A 20206-nucleotide genomic window follows, 5' to 3' on the forward strand; every position below is an offset into this window, starting at 1 on the left:
AATCCAGATGTTCATATCTCTCACATATAAACCTGGCAGGCGTCGTGTTCACTAAAGCTGGCTGTGTTTCGTGGGATCATACAAATGAAATTTGCACATTTAGTCGGTGTGTCCTTGAGAGATTTTCATGAGTATTTAAAATACATTTTGAAAACCTGGTTGACGTCACTGCCTTCTTTGTTCGGAGCTCAAACTCACCCGAGTTCATTTAGGAAACTCCCACTCTCCGAGATGCCAAAGTATTTAAGTGGAATTGAACGGTAAGTGGCGGTAAACTTCACCCACATATAAAATAAAGCAATCCGAAGCGTTCAGATCCACTCGACTCCAGCTCCATCCCCAACGATGCTTGTGTATATATGCATTGATCAAATTGGTTTCTACAGCATGTACCTATAAATTGATGTACATAGAAGCATGTTTTAAAGATAGAGCATAATTATATTGTGTATGTGTGGCATTTGTCATTTTGATAATAAAATGTAGAGGAAGGATATAATGCACTGAATGCACATTTTATGAAATTTCCCTGAAAGGGTGTAAGACATTTAAGAATATATTAATATAGAGTTTTTCAAAATACTTTTGAATTAAGAGTTGTGTGTAATGTGAGTGATAGACTCATGCTTGTGGTGTCAGTTTGACTTGATTTACATTTATTTACTTTTTATTGTCCAGTCAACATGTATTTGTCACGTTCCTGTGTTTATTCTGTCCTGTTGATGTGAAAATAAGAAATAAAAATGTTCAGTTGTGAATTTACAGGAATGTCTTGTTAGGGTGAATCTCGCAAAAACATATCCAGGTCACATTTCACCACAAAATCAGAAGAAACAAATCAAATGTTTTGCATAAAGAAAATTAAGCCTTTTTTTTTGCATTAAAATAATGAGAATATAATGGAGAAAAGTGCTTAATTTTTATGATACTAATGCAAAAAAAGTAGTAATGGTCCTATTTTTCTCCCAGGGAAGTATTTCTTATTTCTTTCTTTTGATTTCGGTGTGAAACATGACCTGAATGTTGTTTCATGAGATTCATCTGTTAATGTACAGTGTGTAAAACCGCTTTCTGAAACTAGAAGCCATATGCATGGGCCCTCACAAGAGCTCATCGTTTTTGGACAAAACAAACACCTCAACAGAAATCAATAATGTAATAACCTTCACGCATTTGAGCCAAAATGATGTGAAAGCAACTGTCTGTTCAAAGACGGTTTTTGTTTTGTAATTCTTCACAATAATTGAATTATAAGCAAGGGATATTGGCAGGTATGAAAGTGCTGCCCTTATGTTTTTTCATAATAACATGTATTCACACAGTTGCTTGCAAAAAATTAGTGAGATGTATTGTCATAATTATGGTGATCCACATGTACAATGGCATGAGTTTATAATACAGTGTGTGTACAGTTGACAACCAGCTCAATAGACCTACGCAAACGTGTATTTTTTTAGGTCATTTTTTTGGTAAATTTAGTTTTGGATGTTATTTTTGCATATGATTTTCTGAAGAACTACACTTTTGATCCTTAGTTTTTCTAACATTATTTTATAGAATTCAGAATTATTAAATGCAACGACAGATTTTCATTAGATGGGCGCAGCTGAATGTCTATATCAATGTATATAGAGGCCAAGATGGTATAATTCATGATCAAAGATGGTCTTTTAACGGCCAATGTGTCATAAATTGTTTTTGTTCTCATATTTATTGTATTCACCTTCAATTCCTTCATTGAATGTTTGGTCTGTTATATGTAATCATTTAATTTTTTTATATGACTCTCTGTTTGGTTGAACAGCCTTGGACTGTCTACTGCTACTTAGGAATATTTGTCTGCTTCTGTGTGTTGTACTTTGCAATAGGACCAATGTAGAAAAATGTCTTAATGTTTCTTCTGTGGACGTGAATCAAACTGCAGGGGTCTGGTGTTCCTCTGCAGAGCAAGCAACAAAATCCCAGTCTTCCCTGGGACACTGTGGATGCCAGTCGACTGGCCCCCTTCCCTCTCTGTGTTCAGACAGGTTTCCATTCTAATATCGGACCATATAGTCACAAAGACCTTCCCAATGCAATACTGCCAACATCTCAGCTTACTAACATCTCCTAACAGTCCCGACTCATCGTGTAAAGACTCTTCCAAAGAACTGATGCCTTCCTTTTCTGTTTGTCCTGTGTGGAAGTTCCAGTGTTGTCGATTCCTTTCGTGGATGCTTTGGCATGCTTTGAATTCCCCTTCTACAAATGAACACATCGGCCAGTGAAGAAAAAGAAAGCCTTTCCTCTGGCGATTCGTGTAGCTTCTTGTCATCCTGTACAACCAATGTGAAAACCAACCAATAGAACATCTACATGCAGATTTATCCATGAGTTATCGATTAGTTAATCATAAGAAATAAAGATCTTTTAAATATATTATGTTTGAAGTGTTGTGTCAGTCCTTGAATGAAGACGGTAGGTTTTGACTGAATTAAATATTTTTATTCATATAGGCTACTGTGGGATTTGTGTATAGTACTCCAAGATAATATAACTATTTGTTATATCTAGTCTAGTTTAAACTGGGTAACTTTTTGACAAAGAAAAACTCTCTTGTGTGCTATCAAATTTCTAACGGAAAAATTATTTAAACGATTCATGCCTGACACGCAAATGAAAATCTGTCCCTGAAATCTGTATGATGATTTCCCCAAAAAATATATAATAAAATAAAAATTAATTGATATACAATAATATAAATAAATGTCCAGTGATAAAAACAGACAGGGACATTTGGTGACATTGGCTCACTGTGATTGGTCAATCTTGACCAGTGCTGAGAAAAGTAACAGCTACCACGTGACAAAGCCCGTCTACTTTCAGTAGTGCTCTGATCAATAATTTACACCTGAATAATGGCACCGATTAACGTAAAATGAAAGATATTGAATTTAAATAATACATTGAAGAATTAAAATATAAGGTGTATTATTAAAATCCGCCGTATCTGCTGCTTAATCTGTTTCTAGGATTTGTCCTCCCGTGCAGCAGGAGGCAGTAAAGCTCAACAAAGACAAACTCGAACGCATTCGAGGCAAAGCACCGGATGTGTTTATCCTAAATCTGACAACAAACACAGCCGTTTAAAGTGACTGTTTTATTAATTCTCAATTTTCCATAACATAGCAAAGGCTACAAATTAATATCTACAGGTAAGTGGTTTGTTTTGTGTGTGTTTGATTTATAGATGTAAAGATATTTTAACAGTGCATGTCAGCGACGCGTCAGAGCCGAAACGGTCCGGTTAGAATCAAACATCGTGTTAGTTTTGCACTGCTTAACTTATCTGACGAAGACGTACTATGGTAATACCATGCACTATGTTCTTGTGAGTGTGTGTTGTTGAATAACGTGTGTTTATCCGCAGCAGCAGCAGCTCAGCATCATGTCTGCAGATCTGGATCTGTCTCCTCCAGAGGTTCCCGAACCCACTCTCTTCGAGAGTCTCTTGCGTTATGGATTATTTCTAGGGGCCATTTTTCAACTCATCTGCATTTTAGCTATAATTATACCCACATCCAAGAGCCACGAACAGGTGCGGACAAAATACACTATTACAGATTTGCCGTGATATCTGACAACGGTCAAAGTTTTAAAGGGATAGTTCACCCAAAAATGAAAATTCTGTCAGTTAATTACTCTCCCTCATGTTTCAAACAAGTAAGACTTTCGTTCATCTTCGGAACACAAATAAAGATATTTTTGATGAAATCTGAGAGTTTTCTGTCCCTCCAAAGACAGTCACTTTGACGCTTCAAAAAGTTCATAAAGAGATCGTAAAACTAATCCATATGAATTGAGCGGTTTTAGTCCAGATTTTCTAAAGAGACTCGATCCCTTTATATGATTTACAGATTAAATTTAGGCTTTTATTCACATAAACATTCATTAACACACATCAGTTGTGGTAAACAGAAGCTCAAGCATGTTTGCTTGACGTGCGAGAAGCAATGAGGTTCATTCTCGTGTGTTAAACAGCACGTTTGAGCTTCCCTAGTGATGGGAGAAACGAAGCTTTTCGAAGCTTCGAATCAATTGAGCCAATTGCTTCGTCAAATGATTCATTGTTTAGAAGCGTTTGAAACGCCATACGCTGGTGACGCCTTCCGGTCAAAACAGTGTAAATGCAAGAAAAACTCAGGCCAAACATGTATAAAACAGCTTTTATACATTTCAAGTGTTTTATTGAAAGTATAATCTAGCAAATACAATTAACTAATCATCTAACATCATTAAATATTAAGTGTAATATGTGTTCTTTTATCATTTTATTAGGGCTTGTTTTGTTTGTTCTATGGATGGCTCAGCTAAATAAGAGACTATTAACTACTATTGTTCCTTTTAATTATACAAATGTCTCATTAAAACGTCTACAAACTGATCAGAGATCAGGTAAAAACCATAGACACTTGTTCAAGGGTTCACCGCTGGGGGGCGAAACTCAGTGACTCCGCATGATTCATGGGTTCACAGAGATCATCGCCCCCCAGTGGTGAACCACTGAAATTTCGAAACATTTTGAAACAGTTATGGCGTAACAAAGCCTCGTTTACTGTAATCATGTGACTTTGGCAGTTTGAAACACGCCCCGAACCAAAGATTTGTAAAGGTTTTGAACCAATGAGGTTTGTTCTTGTGCGTCAAACATGTTCAGTTGAGCTTTTGTTTATGTTCGCTGATAAATGTTTTTGAATAAAAGCCTAAATTCAATTTGTTCATCATATAAAGCGACCGTGTCACTTCAGAAAATTTGGATTAAACCGCGCTATTCATATGGGTTATATTTTACGATCTCTTTATGAACTTTTTGAAGTGTTGTGTAGACTATGGAGGGATAGAAATCTCTCAGATTTCATTAAAAAGATCTTCATTTGTGTTTTAAAGATGAACGACGTGAGGGTAAATAGATGATGACAGAATTTTTATATTTGGGTGAACCCTTTAAGTGAGTTAAATATAGATGGTACCATGTTTTTTTTTTTTTTTTTTTTGGCAGATAGAAATGGACAGAAGATAGATATATAGATATGGTTGATGATTGATGGATAGATAGAAAGAAATTGACAGATATGTCAGATAGATATGGCTGGATGATAGATAGATAGATAGATAGACAGACAAATGATAGATATCTATCAGATAGATAGATAGATAGATAACATTTGTCTGTGTCTATCTATCTATCTATCTATCATCCGACCATATCTATCTATCTATCCAGTGTAATACCAGTGTATTCTCTTAGCGCAACAGTTCTTTTATGTCAAAACACTACAGGCAAAACTTATAATGCAAAACATGTCTTAATGTAATAATAATGATCAATCAACTGGGGAAATATGGTGATATATTAGTCAACTTGTGTCTTGCCATAAGGGGGTTTGAAATTCAAATGAATTTATTCTGTTGTATTTCATAATTCTAGGTGGAGCCGTCAGAGCCGGTGGACACTCGCAGCTCTGAGCAGAACCGAAAGCCAAAGGGACCCGTTCAACAAATCCGACAGAAGCTGAAAAAGGAGAGCAAGAAGAAGAGATAGTGTGTGTGTGTGTACTGACTGACAGTGAATGTGAACGAGAAGGAAACACTAAAGGTGCAGCAGGAACCTTGTGTAAAGATTCAGCTGTGGATTTGCTATTGATTTAGAGGATGTGCCTCAAACGAGATATTGTTCAGTTCAGCCATTATAACATCTGATGTTGCCACATGCTTCAAAACAGTGTTATGTTGCACATTATACATGTATCTGTGTTTTTGAATAATCTTTAGTGTTATTTTTATGGCTTTTTTAAGTAGCTTCATCTGAATAAACTGATGGCTGTCTGTTCTGCTCATTTCTTTCTGTGGTGATAATTACAATGTTCAATAATAGTGTAATCCAGGTGTAATGTTCAAATGGCACACAAGATATTTACTTATTTTAAAAATATATTTATATACTGTTTTTAAAAAAATATTGCTTTTAAAATTACAATTCTAAATGGATTGTTTCAAGTAAGCATTACAGCATAATGCAAGCTATAAATGATTTTATTTTCATAATCTGGCTAATAAAATCTCTTAAGAGTGCTAATTATCATGATCAAGAAATGCTTGCTATTTAAAAAAGATTAATAAATGGACATGTTAAGTATTTGAGAATTGTATTTAAAACTATGAACTTGATACATTGATAACACTTTTTTTCTTAAGAACATTTTCATGAATCTGGAACTCTTGAAACAAATATAAAACTGCATGAACAACAATTTTGCATTTTAAATATTACAGAAAAGCTTTCATAATTCTTACGTAAATTAAGGACACAAATATAAACATATTTAAGTATAATTATGATTACATCAGCTGTGTTAGAATATCTAGTAGTAACTACTAACTAATCAGCATCCAGTTTACTAATAATTATCTGCCAGATTGGTTTGCATTTTAGTTTGTTCCAACAAAGTAACAGCCACTTTAAAACATTTTATTTGAAATACACATTGATAAATATGTCTCATAAAGTTGCTCTTTGATTAAAAACATGATTTGAGAAAATAGGCATTATATAAACAATAACAAAACACACTGATATTATGTCTAATGTGATCTTACTGAAATCATCTTTTTGTGTACAAATCATAGATATGATGAAAAACAAGGAACTGAAATAGAGATCAATGCCAAGACGTCTTCATCAGCCTGATGCTGTTTCATGAGAGGGGATGTTGATTTGTCTTCCACATTAGAGCTTATTTTTATGAACAAGGTCCCTTCTTATAACAGCATTCACTGCAGAGAAAAATAAAAACAAAAACATCATTAGTAGTGTTTGCTAAACTGATGTGATCAAACCTCCAACAGTAAGTATTAAATGTCAGTTTGTGTTCCAGACATACTGTATGTGTTGTTGAGGACACTGTGCTGTTCCTTTACTAAGTGATGCACCATTTTCACCTGCCGACTTTTATCAAGACATTTTTATGACGCTCATGCATCACACAGACGTGAATGAACGCAAGGTCGGACACTGCAGTCAGTCTGCGCCCCACCCAGACACAACGATGTACCTAACCTTCCACTAGCTGGCAGCACAGAGTTTAACCTGATAACTTTATTTGGTTGTGCTTCCTGTTTTTCTGCTGAGACAAGTTAGTGGGCTAAAAATGGAAAGTTTTCAGTCTAAAATTAGATTAGGGGACACAAGGGGTTGCGTTTACAGGTATAATCGGCTTGAAATAGAAGCTGAAGCGTTGGCTTGATACTTTGTAACTCCTACACCATCCACCGCAAATACAAACAAATCTACATCTGTGCTCTAATAATAAAACGTGGCTCACAATATCAACTATACCAGGCTTTACGTGAATAAACACAATTCAAGTTTATTTACGAGCGCTTTTGTGATTGAATGCTTTCCTGAAAGATCAATAATGTGTCCTGTTTGTCCCTGTGTGCGTTTTAGGTCTGCTAGGAGCTCAATATTTAACAGGCGTTGGCAGAACCTGAGGCACTGACCCATATAGCGGCGCCTGATAAGAGTGGCATACATTAGAGACTCGTGCACAGGCCTCAGAAAGAAACTACTAAATATCTGCTATATCAACACACAACTTGTGTTTGTTTAGACACAATAGTGTGGCATGCTATACACCATATAAAATCCTGTATTTAAATGAAAGTTAAAAAGCATTTAATATGGAAGAGCCAAGCAATAATAAATAAATAATATAATAAATAAATAAATAATTTAAATAATACATAAATCATTAAATTTTTAGAAAAAAAGTTGTTTCGAGAAAAAAATCATTAAATTTCAAGAAAAAGTCGAAATAAAATGTCAACAATAAACTCACCAAATTTCAAGAATAAAGTCATCGTTTTGAGAAAAAAAGTTACATTTCGAGAAAAAAGTTGAAGTAAAATGTCGACATTACACACCAAATTTTGAGAAAAATGTTGTTGTGTTAGAAAAAACTCGAAAAAAAATGTTGAGAATAAACTCACCAAATTTCAAGAATAAAGTCGTGTTTCAAGAAAAACTTGTTAAATTTTGAGAAAAAAAGTTGAAATAAAATGTGGATAATAAACACACAAAATTTCAAGAATAAAGTTGTTGTGTTTCAAGAAAAAAATAGTTAAATTTTAAGAAAAAAAGTCGAAATAAAGTGTCGACAATAAACTCACCAAATTTCGAGAATGTAGTCATTGTGTTTCGAGAAAAAAACTCATTAAATTTAGAGAAAAAAAGTCTAAATAAAATGTCGGCAATAAACTCCCCAAATTTCAAGAATAAAGTCGTTGTGTTCTGAGAAAAAACTTGTTAAATTTCAAGAAAAAAAGTCGAAATAAAATGTTGAGAATAAACTCATCAAATTTCAAGAATAAAGTTGTGTTTCGAGAAAAAAATATTTACATTTCAAGAAAAATGTCGAAATAAAATGTGGAGAATAAACGCATTTGATCACAGCCGTGTCTGGTGTGCGACATATGGCGCTTCATCCATAGCGCGCACACAGAAAGCGCATGAATAGGCCTACTCTTCTTGAGCTTGAACGAACAAATACACTTAAAAGTATGGCAAAAGTTGGAACTGAGAATTGTTATTCAAAAGAAAGCCTAAATATAGCTTGACTAAATGATTAATCTCTGTCATGTTCTCTATCAGCAATGAACACTGATCGAATGCGTGTTTATTCTCGACATTTTATTTCGACTTTTTTCTCGAAATTTAAAGATTTTTTTCTCGAAACACAATGACTTTATTCTCAAAATTTAATGGGTTTATTCTTGATATTTTATTTAGACTTTTTTTCTCAAATTTTTTTTTATGGAAACACGACTTTATTCTCGAAATTTAATGATTTTATTATCAACATCGTATTTCGACTTATTTCCTCAAAATTTAACGAGTTTAATCTTGCATTATAATGACTTTAATCTCGACATGGTTTTATTTTTTTATTACTTGGCCCTAATCCTCTTCCATAAATTAAAAATGGTGAAAAACTAGGTTTATAAAATAAACAGCTCCAGTCCTAAAAATATAATATATATACACATATAAATGTATAAACTAAAATCTTGATGTCCGAAAACGAACCTGTTCAAAACTTGGATGTTGTAGGTGGTTGTCAGGACGTTGCCTTTGCAGTTGCTAAGGTGTTCTGAGTGTTTTAGCATGTTGCTATTCAAATTTTCAAATCATTTGAAGCAAAAGAAGTATTTGAAAATCATTCAAAAAGACAAAGGTACAAGACTGTGTGACAGCTTTAATGAAAGAACTACAATTCCATGAAGCATTGCAAAAGACAATCAAATTAAAAACAAAAAATTTGAAATAAGAAACTACTAATATATACACTGACTCGGTAACACTTTACAAGTGATTTGATTTTAATAATGTATTAGTAAATGTTGAAGTTAACATTAACTAAGTTTAATAAATGCTGTAGAAGCATTGTTCATTGCTAGTTAATGTTAACTAAAGTAGTTAATTAATGTTAACTAACGAAACCTTCTTGTAAAGTGTTACCACTGACTCTGTCATTCACAGTGCTTCATGGGAGTGGATGAGCACTAAATTGTTTTTTGGCACGATTTCTTTCAGTTCTGTGATTGGAGATTTGTCTGCAGAATCATGGGTAATGTAGTTTTTCACCAGAATTTATGCTGTAAAAAAAGCCTGTTCACACCAGGAACGATAACTATAAAGATAACAATAAAGATATAGTTCAAAATATAGAAGAATAGCACTGTCCACACCACAGATATAACGATAACGATATAGAGAAATGATATTGTTGGGATCATTTTTAGAACTATTTTTTTTTTCAGCTGTTGAATGATAAAACACTGACAGCCAATCAGAATCCATTCTAATTTAAGGGCTCGCGCATTTAAAATGGAGGACGACATTGTGGAGAAGTTAATCGCCAAGAAAAAGCCACCACTGTTTGACAAGTTTTTAAGGATACTTTATAGAAAATGTATATATGGAAAACAATCGGTCATACCCTCAGAATAAATAGTGAGAAGTATTAACGATGAGATCATTATGCCAGGTTAGCAAACAGTGTAAAATAAAATGACCTCAGATATCCAGCGCTAGTTTCAACAACATTGTCTTGCTTCCTTTGAAGTTGCAGTGAAAAAGACTAGACGTTGTTTTTATTCCACTATATTGACTTCGAATTCACTGTTAGATCGATTACACTAGCTATTCACTCCAAACATAGCATGCTGAGGACATCTGCTGGTTAAAGCCGTGTAAATGCAACAAGAACAGCAAAAACATGTTGTACACACTTTGAAAACGCAGTGCATGAGCTTAGAATACACAGACCGTTATCGTTCATTGGTGTGAACGCAAATGTAGTTATCATTAAAGTTATCTTTATAGGTGTGAACGGGTGTTAAGTTGAAAGCAAATACCATCAATTAATAATCTCGTAGCTCACAGTAGATCTGTCTTGATCAGTTTATAAGTTATTGTTAAAAATCAGTTTCCCTTATGAGAGAATGAATATGATCTGTACTTCTGGAACCTGACTGTAAATATAACTGAAGTGTCAGAATTAAGCGCAGCAGATCAGAGAAATGATGCCCACAAACCATCATCCAGATAGGCCTGATCCAGGTTCTCCTGCTTGATGGTGACTCTCACAGGGCTGACGTTTCTCTGCTGCTGCACGGGCAGGTATGTCTGCTGATGGCTGCGGGCCGGTGGGGACCTCCCTGTGGTTGGGGACGCCCTTGAGCCGTACGCCTTCTGATAGGCCCCAGCGGAGCAGAGCTCTGACACGTCAAGGGTGGGAAATAACGAGGCGGCCGTTTGGATGCTGTCACCTGCTATGGTGTGCTGGTAGGTGTTAGACACAAACGTAGACACCGAGGTTGCACTATGTGTGGTTGCCATACACGAAGCATGACCCGGGGAGCCAGCGAGAATTCCTGGCACCTGGTAGCGAATGGATGCGTGCTCGAGGTGGTGTTGTGGGACAGCGGGATACATGCCAGATTGAGGTCGATGGTACGACGGCCCGGAGGGCATCATACAACCGTCCGCAAGATGGGAAGAGGGAGGAGAAATGCCCATGACGGGACGCACAGTACAGCCTAACTGTGCGTACTGGTATTCTTCAAGCGGCTCTGCTTTAATCTGCGGCACTGGAAAGGAAATCCAAATCATTTGGATCAGTTTTACAACAAAAAAGCTAGGTTATTTGTTCATAAAGGGACCGAAGGCTGCACCTGAGAGGGGCGTGTAGGTGAAGTTTTGAGGCTGGCTGCATTTCTTCTTCCCATTCAGCACGTGAAAGCTGACTTTGACCGGGTGATAGATGTTGGGGTCCCGATATGGAGGGATTTCCAAGAACAGCAGGTTCTGATAGGAACACAACTTATATTAAACTTTTGAACACCATTATTGAAGACCATTATGTATTATTTTTAGTGCTGTCAAACCATTAATCACATCCAAAATAAAAGTTTGTGTTTACATAATATATGTGACCCTGGACGAGAAAACCAGTCACAAGTCACACGGGTATATTTGTAATAGTAGCCAACAACACATTGTATGGGTCATAATTATATTATTTTTCTTTTATGCCAAAAATCATTAGGATATTAAGTAAAGATCATGTTCCATGAAGATACTTTGTAAATTTCCTACCGTAAATATCTAAAAAATGTATTTTTGTGAGTGGATATGCATTGATAAGGACTTCATTTGGACAACTTTAAAGGCGATTTTCTCAATATTTTGACTTTTATGCACCCTCAGATTGCAGATTTTCAATTAGTCGTATCTCGGCCAAATATTGTCCTAACAAACCATACATGGAAAGCTTATTTATTCAGCTTTCTAAATCTCAATTTCAAAAAATTGACCGGTCCAGGGTCACATATGTGTGTGTACTGTGTATATTTATGTATATATAAATAAACACACATGCATATATATATATATATATATATATATAACAAAAATATATTTATATATAAAATATTTATATATAATATAAATTACATATAAATATACATGTATAAATGTAAATATTTCTTAAATACATGTACGTGTGTGTACATACATACATTAAGCAAACATGAACTTTTATTTTGGATGCGATTCATTGTATAACAGCACTAATTATTTTACTCCGCAAGTAGTTTGAAGTACTTACAGACGTGCTTTTGTCTCTGTAAACTTTCGCCTCCGCCTCCCATATCTGTAAGTCAACTAAGACAACAAAACAGGCATTTTAATGCAGAAAAAACATGCATGGAAACAATAAATATTTCAAACATCAGATTCCCTTCTTTTATTCTTTATGAATAACATCTAAAATTTTAAACAGATCCATGTTTCCTAAAGAAGGGTGGTTTTACACTAGTTACACTACACCACACTGATTATTTTGAAATAAATTAATACTTTTATTCAGCAAGGATGCATTAAATTGTTTAAAAGTGACAGTAAAGACGTTTATAATGTTACAAAAGATTTCTATTTCAAATAAATGCTGTTCTTTTGAACTTTCTATTCAACAAAGTTTTCTGGGGGAAAAAAAGTATCGGTTTTCACAAAAAACTGAAGCAGCACAACTGTTTTCATCATTGATAATAATCAGAAATGTTTTTTGAGCAGCAAATCAGCATATTAGAATGATTTCTGAAGGATCATGTGACACTGGAGTAATGTTTTATATTTACAATATACTTACATAGAAAACAGTTATTTTAAATTGTAATAATATTTCACAATATTGGTGAGCATAAGAGACTTCTTTCATAAACCTCAAACTTTTGAACAGTAGATTACTTTTTTATATATATCTCAGAACTAATTTACATCCGTTCACATACACACACCCTTGTGTATTCGTGCTATTTATTGTTCGAAGCCACAACAGATAGCTGGTCCGTGACTTCTACATAAGCAACAGAGAGAAAGTTTCATGCATAGTGGATGAAACTCCCACTCTCCTGCTGTGTGACTTGTGCTCTGCAACCATCACTTTGAGTACAGGAAAGAAAAGAGACTCTGTGCTTGTAGATGCTATCTGTGCAGAGCAAACCACATCCTCTCGCACCGCACTGCACACCTAAATGGAAAGTGCTGCTAAAAACTTTGCTTGCGTCAGAAAGTGTAGGCTGTGTCTATAGGATGTCAATGTGAGTCACGGCTAATATATGCTATTGTCCTCATGGTCGTTCTGTGACACTGAGGTTTCACTCAGCCTGTGCTGGATACTGTCACTCAAAATATTCTTGACATTGCGGACCATTTCTGCTGTTTCCACAAATCATTCAATTCATTAATTGCATTGAATTTAAATCTTTATTTGGTTTAGCATCTGCCAGTTTAATTTAATTTAATCTGTTTTATTTTTTAATGCATCTACTTCCATATTATTTAAATGTTAATGTACATAGACTATATACTGTATGTCTTCTGTACTTCGTAAATATTGGTTTTAAAAATCAAAAATATTTTACTTGCCTTTATGTAGACTCTCAAATAATATGAAGTTATTAAAGGTGCGTAGTATTAAAGGTAAGTAGTTTTTGAGACTTAAAAGTTCTTCTTAAAAGTATTTCATACCACCTACCATTACACATAGGTCTAGAATTAACGTTATGTACAGTGCGTAGGCGTTGGTTGAGGTTTCTGACGTCTTTAAACACTGACAGACAAACTGGCGGGAATGTAGATGTGTGTGTGTTTATGCAAGCTTTGCAAGGCTTATCTTTTTTTTTCACTCTTGTGTTATTGCAAACAAGACTGCAGTCTACCATACAACCCAGACCTTCATGGCTCCAGTCTGGACCACCGTTTTTCTCAGCATATGCAAAGCACATCAATACGACTTCAAACAAATCATATGCTAATTTTCTCCACAGATGGCTGATAGTGCCTGGAGAAGTCAAATATTAAAAGAGTTATTTGTTGATGGTTGGAGCTGTTAACATGCTACAGCACAAAATTAATAGTTGAGGATCTACTTTCACCTTTTGTAAACTTTTTTGAAAGTTATTCATCCATGTAAAGTGAGATTAGAATCTCCCTATCTGAATTTCTACCCTCACCGATTCGTTTTCACTGAAAAAGTGAAGTTTTGTGTGTCTAGAAATACAGCGTGGCTCCAAAAAGGATTTGAAGACTGAAAAATGTCCAAATGTTATTGCATTTGATCATAAAATCAATTAGTCTATCATCTAATGCAATTACATTTTTAAGTTTGCCTTAAGTGTCCGAATAATTCTTGGGGCCACTGATGACCTCTCTGCTCTCTAAACAGCCACATCAGCCACTGAAATACCCATTGGTTAACCACTACACTTATAATAATCAGTAAAAGTGTGAACAGCTCTCTCACAGAAGAGTTTTACTTACCATGCGTTTTCTCAAAGAAGATAACTTTGGACTCTGAAGTGAAGTTCTGGCCCCTTAGGATCATCTGCAGTCCACCCAGAACCGAACAGTGGTCCATGTCCTGACGCTCTACCGCTGGCTGCTCATGGGCCGACCTTTGAGCTGTAAAACAATCATTCATTTAATATTGAAAATATGATATTTGACCATTTTGATATGGCCAAATAACAGAAGTGCACATTCTGCATGATGCCACTTCCAATATCTACAGATTTTTGAGTAAATATTAAGTACTATAAAATATTATAATAAAATATGGTTACAATTTATTTTAAGGTGTCCTTGTTACAGTGTAATTATACATTTAAGTACTTACTATAGGGTTAGGGTTTGGTTTAGGGTTAGTTGCATGTAATTCTGCATAATTTACTATTTTTACTATAGCAAATACAAGTAACATGTAACAAATATATATATATATTATATATATATTATAATTATAATCGGTTGACAACTTGTCAATTCTCTACAGAAAAATGGATTTTATACATGCAAAAACATGCATAAAAATGTATGGTTAAATTAATGAGTTTGAGATGAAAAGTTTTCATACAGCACTCAATAGTCTGCGAGGCCACTTGGAGAGAGAGCCACTGGCCTCCGGGTTGAGGAACGTGGACACGGAAGACCAATTTCACTCGTGTGTTTTTCCGTCCGACATCCGTCTCTCCTTTCTTCAGCTCAATGTCGGCATTTCTCAGTTTCAGGATACCAGCACAGTCAACTCTAAAAATGTGAACACAGATTTAGCAGGCAAAACTCAAAAAACACTTGCTCTTTTATCACTTCCTATTCATGTTTTATCAATTCTGGTTTCCTTTTTTGATATTCTAAGAAACAAAAAATATCTACTATACTACACTAGATATAGTGGAGGCTAGTTGTCACATTTCTTGGAGCATATTTCGGCAGGTTTATTACTGAAAGTCTTTTCTGGTGCTAACAAAACAGCTATTGAACATTTCCACCATTGGACAGGATGGGTTTTTACACAATATGGGGCAAGTTGTCACAATGAGAACCTGCCATACTAGGCTATTTAATAGGCTTTCAGCTACATTTAAACTGTTCACGATGCAACAAATGTAAAAGCTGCAGAACCACTGCTTTATAGCTGAACAAAATTTGTTTCATGATTGACAATTTTTGCAATATCAACACTGTTATTGAACTGAATTTGAATAAAGACACTATTGTCTTCTGTAGAGCTGCTTATAGCTGAATTGAATTTGTTTCATAATTGATGAACTTTACATTTACTGAACTGACTTGAGCTTAATAATGACACCATTGTCTTTTTTTTGTGCTGCTTTACAGCAGAATTTGTCTCATATTTGTCAAAGTTTGCATCACTGATTCTCTTATTTTCCTCTTTATTAACTGTAAAAGCTGCTTTGAAACAATCTGTACTGTATAAAGTGCTATATACTGTAGATAAGATAAGGTGACTTGAGCTGGAAAACACAAGCATTTGTACAATAGTATATTTGACTCAAAACCTCATAGCTATTGAGATACTTCTGCATGTGACAACTAGCCCCAGTCTACTTTATGTAATATCATGATCTTCTTACACAACTCTCATGTCCTCCTTGGGCTCCAGTGGCACCTCTAGGATTTTGGTTCCGCTCAATATTCGTTCCTGACTGTTGGTGGTGACGGTCTTGCCGGTGATGCGGTGGACCTGGTAGAATGCGTGAGGTCTGAGGTTCCTGTCGTCAGCCGTGCCGATGAAGACCTGTAGAGCCAGAGGCTCCATCCCGGTGTACCCTCGCAACTGAGACAGTTCATAAACCACAGTTTACTTCTGCACATGCTTCACACTTTGCTAACTATCAAACACTTTGCTATCTAACATTTGATACAAGATAAACTATAAATAATAAAAATGTGTGATTGTGGTTACAAAAATTTCCTGTATCTGCGTGATTAAATGCAAATGTTTCCTCAGTGTCTTTAAATCTGCTAGATTTTGGTGATTTTTAGTGTATGCAATGCATGAAGTCAAAACACTTTTTATCTCATATCTCTGTGTGAGATATGCATACTAGCTGAGTGAAAGGTTTAGTCAGTGTAGATGATATGACATATTGGCTCAGCGATAGCAACGACAAAAACATGGATCCTCATTTCCCTAAAAGTGGACACTGCACTTCACGCCGTAACAGGGAAATAACGTCACCACAATCATTGCACTATCTCTCTCTTTGTCTCCCCCTCGTTTCTCTTATCAAGCTCTTCACTGACAGTTTCGCCAACACATTTTCAGGTCTTTCAGTCGCTCACACAAACGTTTGTGCACATTTTCACACACAGCGATTCTTGAGAATCGTCATATTCGCTCCCCACGCATCCTTAAAAAACCAAACAAAAAATACCTTTCCGCCCTCCCACGGCTTTGCTTCTTCTAAATACACAGCACTGTCCTCAATTTACCTGAACGACAGGATGGCCTCCGGCAGATGCTTTGACGGCTCCTCGGCTTCCTTCCGTCTCGTAGTGGGCCCGGTGATGTTGTCTGGGTTGAACCTCTATTCTGAGCTCATACTGCTCACTGCTGCTGGGGAGAGGCCAGTCCAGCGCTGGCAAGGCTGCCACTGGCATACTAAGAGATGAGAATCTGTTTAGTCAATTGCAATAACCATCACGGATCACTTATTTACTAACTTAATAATAAGAAGGATCTGGGAATAAAAATCCATGTGGGTCATGACACTTTAATCTGATACTGAGCTTTGCACTCTATTCTGGTTTATTTTGAAAATCTGGTATTCCCAAATGAAGCTTTTATTGCTCAGTCTTGTAAGCATCAACTTTGTCTCAGATGTTTCTCCTAAACTATATTAGAAGAAATAAAAATTGACACAATGAGAAACTAGTCGTGCAGTAAGAGTATGAATGAAGAGCTCAGATCCATTAATACTGGGAGAATTCGATTAGAAATGTTTGAGTTTATATTTGAGTTTATTTCTTGGTACAATTTGAGATATTTTTTAAATTCTATAAGAGACACATGTGAAACTGAGGGGAAAATTTTGAGAAGTCTACAAATATGACTCTCCATTTAATCTCATTATTTCTCAGTATTGGAAAATCTCATTTCCTATGGGTTGTGGTGCTGGTTATAACAAAGTCCCTTTAAGACAAGTCATTTCACTCGACGGCCATCTTTGAAACGCTTCTCGGGCATGCAAATGCAGTTCCTATCTCTTTGAATGGAGAAACATCAAATTCTCCAAAGCTGTTCGCCGAGCTTTCGATTAAATTTCATATTTGAAATCACCAATGAAATCTGACAACAATTGTCTCATAAATTTTGTTTCTAAACGTTTGAATCATGACAAAAAAACAGCATTTTTTTAGACTGAATCAATCAATGCGCATGCGCAGTCCTAAGCACGCGTCTGACTGTTTCTATAGGAACTGGAGCTTCTAACGGCAGCTGCAGTGACGTGATGACTTTACCAATCGGCGATTGGCTCTTATTTAGAAGGCGGGACTTATTCCGCCATATTGCGCGTTGCAATTTCTATATATTCTATATAATCAGTTGATTGAGTTTTTACTCATTTGTAAGTAGATAAAGGCATTTGCTAAATGAATAAATGTCAGACTGTTGCACTGACTGGTTATCGATCGGTTATTTCATACCTACAAACCCCTGCGAGAGCCTGACTGGACCAGTTGGCTGGCATGAAATAGCATGATTCCATAGTGAATTCCTTTTTCACTTCCGTCATGGTTGGGAACATGCCCGCCTGGCTTTCCGTGTAGACAGAATACTCTAGATTAGGCCTGACAATCTTAGTAGGGATCGGTTTAGTCAAGCTGGTGAGGTTGTTTATGGAATCCTCCAAGTTTGCCAGTGCATAGAACTCAGTGGGCTCGTCTCGGCCAAAATGGAGATTTTGAGTCTGAACATAGGTGCGTTTGCCCTGCGGAGAAGCCGAGCGAGAACGTGGAGAGGATGAGCGGCGGTCGAGGACGGTGTCTTCTGTGATGCTGGTGCGAGGGGACGTGTTGGGAGAACCTGAGGCTTGGATGGCCTGCATCATCGGGCAAAGGTCGGCTTCAGTCACTCCGACCAGACTTCCTTCACCACCTCCGGGAGAGATGCAGGGTGAGTATGTTCCTGGAGAATAGCCATCTGAATGCCAGCTAGTAGAGGAGGTGCTACTAGCCGGACTGAGGCATTGGCTCTCCCTGTAGGGCATGTCGTACCCTGGAACGGTGAGCATGGGCCGATTGATGTTTACAGGGTTGGTGAGAACATGGTCATGGTGGTGCAGGTCAGGGCAGGTGATTTCAATTCTCGGGCTGTTGCCTTGGAGGGCTCCAGGGTGGGCGGCAAGCAGGGAGGAGTGACCGAGAGACTGTCTGAGATCAGATTGCTCGTAAGTGAGAAGGTCATCGGCAGGGAGATGGTGGGAAATCTGGGAAATGGACTCTTCACCGTAAAGAGAAGGGTCTTGATGAATGCATGGGGAAGTTTGATTGGTGCCATGGTTGGAGGGGACGCCAGACTCATCAGCTACAAAAAACAAATGTGAAAACACATTATTAGCCATTACACCATGTGTAAACATAGCATCATATTCAGAAAATTCTGAATGTTTCCTGTAAACTAAGGAGGCTCTTCTTATACCCGTACTTGATAACAAAACAGTTTAGCTGCATTGAAAGTTTCCACTACATCTTTGGTTTCACATAATGTGTGTAACCCACTTTTGAACCCAATGCATCACCTACTCCAACTTAAAATTGAAATGCAAAATGTTACCATGGTAATACCATGGTTTATCAAAAATATTATGTTGGTAATATTGAATTCTTTGAATTACCTTGGACTATCATAATACATAATAACCATACAGCACCATGGTATGATAAAGTATCATTCCTGTATTATAGTTATCTTTTGGTAAGATAAATGGCTAATACAAAGACAACTATTTAGCCTGCTTTGTATAGGCTACAAGTAAAATAATTAGGCTTTAAGTTATAAGAAGATAGGGGAAAAAAAACTTGTTATGGGCAAAAGGTCTAAATAAAATGATGATTAACAATTAGTGATATCAAAATTACTAACCTTGGTCATCTGGAGGTAAGTCGTTGCCAGGTTGGTTGTACAAGAAAAGTAATGGAAAGTCCAGTTCTTCTTGACCGTCGGGATTTTCGTAAAAATTACTCATTGGACAAGTTTTCAATCCAACTTTCCCTCAAAAAAAAGTTATTTGAGAAGTAAAAAGAAACGAAAAGTTTGCAATTAATCGATCCCACGTTAGTTTTCTGCGAAATAAAAACGGTTAGCGATAGTTACGCTAGTTTCTAAGGCAACGGAACCAACTGTCAGTCAGCTGCGCTCGCGCTCTACTGATGATTCGACTGCGTGTGAGAGCGCGAGAGATGCTGAGCAGCTTCCTGTTTGAAAAGAAACTCCCTCAGAAACCTCTGCGACCGAAACTAAGAATAAATCAAACAGGTATACGACTTTTTTTGTTGTCAGAATGTTATGGAAAATGGTTCTCAGAGCTGCAGAACACGCTAATAAGTGAGATTCGTGTAAAGTCGGTCAGTTTTATCAGTCTATACTCGTGAAAAGAAGCACAAACGCCTCACCTCAGACATCCTCAGATATAAACATAAAGTTCGTATATTTATTCACATCTGAATAACATACATATTTAATGAGTATAGGCTACTCCATCTAAGTATCTTGACTCGTTCATCGTGCTCCTTGTTTAC

The 20206-nt window shown here is 36.3% G+C and overlaps 2 protein-coding genes across 3 annotated transcripts; one reads left to right on the forward strand and one right to left on the reverse strand.

The window, feature by feature from the left end:
* Window positions 1-3028: 3028 nt before the first annotated feature.
* On the forward strand, window positions 3029-5865 carry manbal (mannosidase beta like). Of its 2 annotated transcripts, none has more exons than XM_051897768.1 (3): window positions 3029-3194; window positions 3410-3577; window positions 5468-5865. In XM_051897768.1, exons 2-3 carry the CDS (start codon window positions 3428-3430, stop codon window positions 5579-5581), a joined length of 264 nt encoding a protein of 87 aa, XP_051753728.1. In that variant the 5' UTR covers window positions 3029-3194; window positions 3410-3427; the 3' UTR covers window positions 5582-5865. The 2 variants fall into 2 exon arrangements, with proteins under 2 accessions (XP_051753728.1, XP_051753729.1); XM_051897769.1 differs by having other exon boundaries at window positions 3039-3194; window positions 3413-3577.
* A 303-nt stretch (window positions 5866-6168) lies between these two features.
* Window positions 6169-20206, reverse strand: LOC127514671 (nuclear factor of activated T-cells, cytoplasmic 2). The gene is made up of 10 exons (XM_051897748.1): window positions 19551-20206; window positions 18113-18992; window positions 16898-17066; window positions 16036-16238; window positions 15015-15187; window positions 14423-14563; window positions 12210-12265; window positions 11275-11407; window positions 10636-11190; window positions 6169-6813 (listed from the first exon to the last, which is right to left on the reverse strand). The coding sequence occupies exons 1-10, from the start codon at window positions 19651-19653 to the stop codon at window positions 6767-6769; spliced, it is 2460 nt and encodes an 819-aa protein (XP_051753708.1). The 5' UTR covers window positions 19654-20206; the 3' UTR covers window positions 6169-6766.

The sequence above is a fragment of the Ctenopharyngodon idella genome, chromosome 6 (genome assembly GCF_019924925.1).
Source record: "Ctenopharyngodon idella isolate HZGC_01 chromosome 6, HZGC01, whole genome shotgun sequence".
Classification (NCBI taxonomy): Eukaryota; Metazoa; Chordata; class Actinopteri; order Cypriniformes; family Xenocyprididae; genus Ctenopharyngodon; species Ctenopharyngodon idella.